Raw genomic sequence first — 8,613 nt, forward strand, 5'->3', positions numbered from 1 at the left:
AAGTAACTCAGACAACAACTCTATGTGCCTGAAACTCCCTGACAAGTTGGCTTTTATCCTTAACTTGGTTAACTTCAAGGAATGGGAGGAGGAACTCAGGAAAACTCTTCGGAATTACCCTTGGAGTACACTCTTGATTCTCTCATTCCAAGCTTCTTCTCTAAGGGAATCATGAGCGATGAGGCTCATGATAAATGGTCTTCCGATTGCAAGAAAGTCACACATCTAATGGCTAATTCCATCCTGGAAGATTGGAAGGAAAAGCTCTCCTATTTTCTAGACATTTTCCTCAAAGCACTTGAGGATGTTGTCAATGTAAGAGTCACTAAGAGTGACAATGGCAACTATGATTGACTCGTGTTTGATTTGACTACACTAGGCGAAAACACGTAATCCGCACCGGTTCAAAACCCCTATTTAGCACCGGTTTTGAACTGGGCCCGATTTGGGGGGTGTTAAAACCCAGACATTTCTGGGTGAGAACCGGTGCGAAAAACCACACTTTTCACACCGGTTTTGACTTAGAACCGGTGCCAAAAGTCCCCAAAATTATTTAAAAAAAACATTTAGCACCGGTTCATTTCCAAAACCGGCGCTAAAAATGCCCAAAACAAATTAAAAAAAAAAGTTGCATTTTTTGCACTTAAATTGTACCAAATACTTGTATATAATCATAATATACATAAAACACATATATTTTCTTCAATAACTTGTAATATTACACTTTAAAAAAGTGAAGAAAAAAAAATACAGAATCAAGGTCTGGAGAAGCAGAGCCATTGATTTAACAGCCAGGTCAACTTTCCTTTTGTAAGCTGCTGTTTTCTGTTGGTTGTGTTGCTTGCTTTGTGTCTGGTTGTTGGTTTCTGTTTGCAGGGTATGTTTAGCTGTTGCTGGCTACTGCTTTCTATTTCTAGCTGCTTAGGCTCTAGCTAGTATGTGCTATTTTAGGCTGCTGGTTATGTTGCCTACTCTTTCAGCTGCTGTGATGCTGCTGTTTGGTTGTTGGCCTGGTTTTGCAAAAGCTTGTTGGCTATCTGCTGGCTGTTAGCTGTTGTCTGGTGGTGCTGTTGCTGCTGTTTTACCTGTCAAAGCAAGTTATAGAAACGAAATTGTAACATATATATAGCTGCTAAACACACACACACACACATACACACACTCTCTCTCTGTCACACACACTCTTCCATACAAGATGCATGCATGCTTTTTGGTTTCTGGAAGAAGGAAGAGGGAAGGGTTGTAAAGTAATTCTTAAACAATATTTAGTACATCACAAAAGTCACAGAAATGAAACCCCATCCAGAATAACTTTTTTATAGAAGAGATGCAAGTATAAGGTATACAATTGCTACATATAAGTATCCACTGTTTTGGCAAAAAACGCATTTATTTTTTTTATTAATAGAGCCAAGTTGTAATAAAGTGGCAGTAAACCACATGGAGCGTTCGCTGGAAACTCTAAGCTGTTTTTCAGATTCAGAAAGAAGTTTCAATGCATGCTTTAATTTCTCCAGCTCTAATTCTGACACTACAAAAAAAATCCAAAAACCAATTTTAGTGACTGTGACAGAGCTATTACTTTCAGATTCAAAGCTGAAAGTTTACAGACTTCATAATTATCAGGAACAGAACATGGAAAACCCAATAAAAGAAAAGCCATTGTATATTTTCATTAGAACTTCAAGGCAATTTGTACCCCAATATGAGAGCTAGTAATCACTATATTAGTCAAGAAGGATAAAGATAAGAATATATCACCTAATATTTTCTCACAGAACAGCAGAAATTGATGGAATCATGAGACTTTTAATCTTGGTGTATAAATACCGAACTGAATTTCATTAAACCATTTTCCAGAACATGTTGAAAACCTCCTATATTTGATGATAAGCAGATGCACGCATAAAATTGTACAAGCTCATTAGAGTGAGAAATTCTGACATTCTGTTATACTTCGTTTAAGCTAATTAGACAATTAACAAATGGATCATATCATCATTGTTTTCTCGTATTTCAGAATCTCAGATAATAAAAAAAATGTAATTGAAACAACTTCAAAAACAGACATAACATAATCCCTGCCATCTTGAAAAAACATAGAAGACTTGCCGCCAATAAATGATATGGATATACAACAAAACTACCAATGCAAATCTAAAAAGAATAACAAATTATTAGCTATGCAAGAGAATCACCCAAAACATTAAACGATAATGACAAATGTATATAAAATAAGAAATATAAGGACTCAGAGGAGACTCCCCAATTTCGAAGGTTGAAGGCACTGCTACTATTTCCTTCCCTTTTCGTTGAATAGAAGGGTGTAAGGGAACCTGCAAAGAAGGTGAGCAGATTAGACCATCCCTTATCATTATTCCATGAGTGCATCTTGGAATAGAGTTAAGGTTTAGAGAGAGATTGTCGTGTCATTCCACACTTCCGAAGCCAAGATCTAGATTGACATCCACAGGAACAATAGGATTAATAGTTTGAAAACAAACACTAGGATTAGGATTTACCAAGCATTTAGAGAAGGAGAGAGCCCTAGCCTGCCCATTTCTGCGAGCCTGAACAGAAGGATAGAAGACCGCATAAGGATCGTTGTTCAAGCCTAGCCTTGTTCCTGGTGGGCTATAGACCTGAGAAACAGATTGATTAGAGTGCCTTGTTCAGTGCTCAGACCCTGTATAATAATTTTCAGAGTAGTCACTCCCTGCACTATCATTAGAAAAATCATCTGAATTAGAATTGCCATCCCCAGCAAGGTTCCTGTCCTCCATGGGAACATCTTCTGGTTCCTCTGGCCTCACCAGATTGGCCTCCGGATCTCTGTAACGCCTATAATTAGGCAAGCCCTTGACAACATTCGTACAATTGGAATATTTGTCAGTAACAAAATCATAGAAAAATAATAATTTTATATAAGCTCTACTATAGAAGTTAGAGATGGTACGACAAGTAAAGCTAAATCTTGTAAGTTGCAAACAAAGATATATTTGAAAATGAAAACAACATACATGAAATCATAAAAACCATTAATTAAAAACCAAGAGGCAGTGAAACTTTCCAGATTTCTGATGACTATTTCTTTGTTATGGAACTAATAATACATGAGACATAATAGGCATTCAGCCAATCTCACAGCCTAAGGAACCAATCACACTCACTACATATCAGGTCATCTCTTGAAGGAATCTCCTATTATCTGCTTACTTAAAATGCAAGGACCTCGATTATTAATTTTGTATCATAATTCATTATTTCATACAATTTGCAGAACATACAATATAGAGGTAGGTAATCCTGCTCATGAAATTAAAGTGCTGAAGAGATTACCAAGTATGAAGTAGTTTTGTTGAGTATATCAACTCAAAATGAGAGAGCGGGTGAAAGCAATAGGAACATCAAGACATGTGCAACTACATCCTTTTTTTCTGATAAGAAACAATGCTTTTACAAGTAGTAGAAACTTCTCTAATTGAATCTGATAGCTAGCCACATATGTGAAAAGGGCATTTATCAATATATGAACTAGTATATCCAAGTAGCAATTGCGTAACAAATCCTTGAAGAGTGATAATCAAGAGCTTAGAAAATCACCTGTGCATGAAATAAATAACTGATACATGTGAGCATCAGAGCACCAAATCCAGCATATACAACAGGCACTCCAGGGTCTGTCTGAAAAGACATGTGGATTAGCCAAGGGGAAGCTAAATGAGGTATTAAGAATTGACAAATCTAGAAGATCTCCTAGAACTTGCTTTTAGTTCAAGGCATGTACTTCCTATGGCATCTAGAATTTAAATTTTTATCCTATCAATGTCAATTGGAAGTTTCGAGTTTGGTCGTCGAACCCCCACAAATTTTCCGTCTTGATCATATAAGACAATAGATTGTAGGTCACGAGCAAGCATCGATCTGCATAAACAAATAATATGAAACTTTTCCACAGATAAATGTAGGAATTTGGCAAGGGCTAGCATATTTATACAATTATACAAGCAGAAAACAATGTACTCTAGAAAAGATTAATTTTTGCAAGTTTGCAAGAAATGCAAAAAACATATAGGAAGCTAGAATACTACACTTTCAAAAAATTAAATTGACCTAATACTTGTTACACTATAAACAGAAATGATTAATAGAAATTTTAAGAATAGACAAAAAGTACTCACATTCCCTTGACATTCTGAGAGTCATCATTCCCAATAGGCAAAAAACTTCCAAAAAGACTTTTGTCACCATTCAACTTCAAAGGAGCCATAGCCAAATTAAAAGGTCCTTCATCATCCTTGAGAATCTGCAAGGCAGAGAGGCCCCAATCTGTTTGATAGACTGTAATTCCTCCGCACCACACCCACCACCGCACCCACGAAACCACCACTCCAACCCCTATCCATCTCCAATTCCCCCAAAATTCCACAAACAGCCTCGAGAGATCAGGAAACCCTTAATTTCTTCCAATTAACCTCAATTGGCAAAAATCACTCAAACATAGAACAAATTCACGAGTAAATCCATTAAAAATCTATCCAATAACACATGAATAACACGGCCAGATTCGAAAACCCTAAAACAACAACAACAACAACAAAATCAACCAACAATTCATGAATCGCAACAAAGATTAAAATTAAGAACAGCAAAAAAAAAAAAAAAAAAAAAAAAAAAAAAACCAAACCAAAAGGAAGCAAACCAGGAGCAGCAGGTCGTTGAAGGCCAATTTCTTCAGTAGAAACCATAGTTTGACGAGCGCCGATTTCTTCATGAACAGCATCACCGAATTTAGGCCAAGAATGACGTTCAATCTAGGTCTTCATCTTTGTCTACTTCCCGATTCTTATTGATTAGGGTTTGTTTGAGGAGAGAGAGGCAGATGAGAGAGGAGGAGAGATAGAGGAAAGAGAATTTAAGAAAGAAGAAAGAAAGAGAAATTAAAGAAAGAAGATAAAAATGGCCGGTTTTTTTTTCCAATCGCTTTCGCACCGGTTCGAACCAAACCGGTGCAATTAACTTGTGCGAAAAGTCTTCCCCTGAATCCCACTTATTTTTTGGCACTGGTTTTTAAAAACTGGTGCGCATTTTGCGGTGCCTATTTCATTTTTTCTACTATTTCTAGGTCACTCTCAAACATGAAGATAAAGCCACCGGATGTTGGTTATCTTGCTAAGGAAAGGCGTCGTCTTTGGTCTAGGGTCTACAATACAAAATTGAGACCCGGTATGCCCCTCCAACTTCATATGCTTGGAATGACTAGGCTCTTCAAGCACATGCAGCTTCTCAGAATCTCATTGGAGGATGAGATGACGGGACATATCTTGTTTGCTTCACTCCACTCTGGCTATAATGCACTTAGAGTGCATATAGCTGCAAGAAAGGAGACATGCTCTTTAAGAGAGGTGGTACAATTGCTTAGCCGAGCCACCTCATATGGAGCGACCGCGAGGCCCTTGAGAGCAAGGAAGAGGGAGTTCAAGAACAAGGCAAAGATACGATGCTTCCATTGTGGTGGGCAAGGCCACTACAAGAGGGAATGCAAGCTCTTCCGAAAGGATGAGGAGGAGAGGAATGTGGCATCTGCCTCAGGTATCGTTATTAACACTTGTTTATAAAGCTATTCATAGGTATTGGATACCATGTGTAACTCACTTTATGTTTCCTTTTTAGGAACCAAGTGAGAGGGTATTGGATACCATGTGCATCGACAAGCGGACGACAAAGATGGTCTTTTGATATTGCTTGTAGGCACATTTATTTTATCAATGGCTTGTAATTTAACAATGGTTGTTTCTCATGCTTTTGAACATACTTTTGATCTATGGTGTTGGACACCAAGTTACTTTGGTCGCAAGACTTAATCAATGGATGGTTCTTTGAAATGTCTTGTTTATATGTTCTATAAAATTGCATGTTTTACATATGTTTAGACAAATTATTGATACCTCCAAAAGAGCTAAGACCATTGAGTGGAATCAAACATACTTGTGGCATTGTCGTCTTGGCCACATTAACACCAAACGCATCAAAAAAATTCTTTAAGAAGATGTTCTTGACTCATTCGACTGAAAAATTGCGAAGGATGTCTTTTAGGCAAGATGATAAAGCAGTCATTCTCCAGGTTAGGAGAAAGGGCAAGTGACTTATTAGGTCTAATACATACGGATGTATGTGGACCAATGATTACACCCGCAAGGCATGGTTATTGATATATCATTACCTTCACGGACGACTACAGTAGATATGGCAATGTCTACCTTATGTCGAAAAAATCTGAATCTTTTGAGAAATTCAAAGAGTTTCAGAGTGAAGTTGAAAATCAGCTTCGCAAGAAAATCAAAGCACTTTGATCATATAGAGGTGGCGAGTATTTCAGCCATGAATTCGACGATCACTTGAAAGAAAATGGTATTCTTTCAGAGTTGACACCTCTCGGAACTCCACAATTGAACGGAGTGTCCGAACGAAGGAATCGAACCTTGTTAGACATGGTTCGATCAATGATGGGTCTTAGTGAACTTCCTATCACTTTCTGGGGACACGCACTTCTAACTGCGACACCAACTCTAAACCGTGCTCCATCAAAAGCTCTCGAAAGGACTCCATATGAATTATGGACAAAGACACTGTTGGGTTTCGTAGCGTCTAACCGCTACGCGGAAGGGAAACCCACCCAAGACCCACTCACTAATTAAAGCAACTAAATATTTAATCACATAATTAACAATATAAAGAGAGAAGGAGAAAAGATATTCTTACCCTCGACGTATGCTTCGCTCGCAAATCGAGCTCTTACTTCGAAAGCTCGAGTGTCACAATCGTGACCGCCTTCAACGGCTCGTACCTACGAACCCGACCCGAATGGTCCAAGTCCCGAAGGTTCGTCGGGACCCGACCAATAAAAACTGGAGTTTTACGAACTTAGAGGTTTTCTCACTTAATGGGAGATGCCTCATTTAGTTCCACTCAAGTGAACTCCCAAATGCCCAACCATTGGGTATTCATAGAGAAAATCAACTTGTCATCCCATTCATGATCAATGTGGGACAATTGCATTTTCCTACTAATTAATTTTAATCAAAAACAAATTAATAAACAATGCAATCAATGAGTTACAAGTGGCACATTGGGAGGAAAGGGTAGGTGAGGACCATTCCAAGAAGGGGGGACCATATCCTTGGTGCCCAAGGCAATGCCCACTACCCTTGGTCCCCACTTGATCAAAACCGCCATCCTCCATGTGGCTGGCTGGCAGCCTGCCTTGGCTGCCAAGGCTGCCAGCTGGCGCCTAGAACCATGGCAAGGCAGTCAGCCAGCACAGCTAGCACCCACACATATACCGCAGGCATCCCACGCAGAGCAGTGCTAGGCCTTGCCTAGCGCCAACGCCTAGAACATCCACACGCACATGCAATGCTACGATGGTGCGATGGTGCTTGGGCGCATGGCCTGCTAGCACGCAATGCCCTAGCATGCTAGGCTTGCTATGGATCTTGCTTAGCCTAGCTCTCACATGGCTAAGCCAATGCGAGGCTACGGCTAGGTTCGTACTTGTAACTTGATTGATTTCGCGTCTCTTCGAATTCTAAATTCGACTCGACTTGCGAAGCTCGATTTCGACGCTCTAAGCTCGACATCCGACGTCTTTATTCGTAAAACTCCGACGACTCATCAAATCCTTCGGATTGATTCGTCGTCTCGGATCGGTTGTTCGATAAGGTTCGACCCGAAGGGTTCAGTCAAGATTAAGCTGTAATATTAATTTGTACATTAATATTGCTGATCGGAAGCGGCCTCCACCTAGGCATTCCGATCACTTGACCTTACTGAAGAATTAGCTTTCCGATAATTCTGAACCCTCTATCGGAATAATACACTTGTTGGAAGGACACCATTCCTTTTAATCTCCCACTTGTCCTTCTAGACAAGTGTGCATACAGTGTATAACCCATTTCCTATGTCGCTTAATGTCTCTTCGTGAACTATAAGGTAAGATTCATCGTCATCCTTATTACGTTCAGAAGTGTTTCTCGATCTCCGAGTTCGATTGTCAATAAGCAGATGATTTCTAAAATCCTTCCGAGCACGGCCATGCATTTTCACAGTCTCGCTCTTCGAGCGGCATTGTAAACAACAAAGACATATTCCCTACTATTAATAGGGGGACATTCCCAGTCTTGTACCGTAAGCTTCCCTTACTAAGAGGACCTAGTCGCCTGAGTTTTGCCGTTATAATCCCAAGTTACCGCAGACGTTTGACAACATCAAAATGACTAGTACTCAAACAAGAGAACTTCACGATACTCATGGTCGAGGAAAGAGGTTCCGATAGTTATAATGCGAAATGTACTTATGACAATTTTGAATCTCTTAAAGTACTCTCATAGGTCGATCCAGTGTAGTTCCAAACTACCACCTGTGCAAATGATTTATGACTACTATGTTCTTGCAGCACAAGAAACGGTGCTGTAAATCATACTACAAACTAATCTCCAGTGGTTATTAATCGTCCATCAGTTAAATGACCTCGATTAAGGATAATTTTCGATTTTAATATTCAATGTTCAATTAACAAGTGTTTCTTTATCCAAGACATGGTCTTGATACCCT

The 8,613-nt window shown here is 39.2% G+C and overlaps 1 protein-coding gene across 5 annotated transcripts; it reads right to left on the reverse strand.

Moving 5' to 3' along the window:
* Nucleotides 1–979: 979 nt before the first annotated feature.
* On the reverse strand, nucleotides 980–4,929 carry LOC110698004 (cytochrome c biogenesis protein CCS1, chloroplastic-like). Of its 5 annotated transcripts, XM_021875402.1 has the most exons (6): nucleotides 4,703–4,928; nucleotides 4,182–4,576; nucleotides 3,861–3,924; nucleotides 3,604–3,684; nucleotides 2,523–2,858; nucleotides 980–2,336 (listed from the first exon to the last, which is right to left on the reverse strand). In XM_021875402.1, exons 2-5 carry the CDS (start codon nucleotides 4,268–4,270, stop codon nucleotides 2,673–2,675), a joined length of 420 nt encoding a protein of 139 aa, XP_021731094.1. In that variant the 5' UTR covers nucleotides 4,271–4,576; nucleotides 4,703–4,928; the 3' UTR covers nucleotides 980–2,336; nucleotides 2,523–2,672. The 5 variants fall into 5 exon arrangements, 2 of the variants coding, with proteins under 2 accessions (XP_021731094.1, XP_021731095.1); XR_002506631.1 differs by lacking the exon at nucleotides 3,861–3,924 and having other exon boundaries at nucleotides 4,703–4,926; XM_021875403.1 differs by lacking the exon at nucleotides 4,703–4,928 and having other exon boundaries at nucleotides 4,182–4,663.
* Between the last annotated feature and the right edge of the window lie 3,684 nt (nucleotides 4,930–8,613).

This window comes from Chenopodium quinoa, unplaced genomic scaffold, assembly GCF_001683475.1.
Source record: "Chenopodium quinoa cultivar QQ74 unplaced genomic scaffold, ASM168347v1, whole genome shotgun sequence".
Classification (NCBI taxonomy): Eukaryota; Viridiplantae; Streptophyta; class Magnoliopsida; order Caryophyllales; family Amaranthaceae; genus Chenopodium; species Chenopodium quinoa.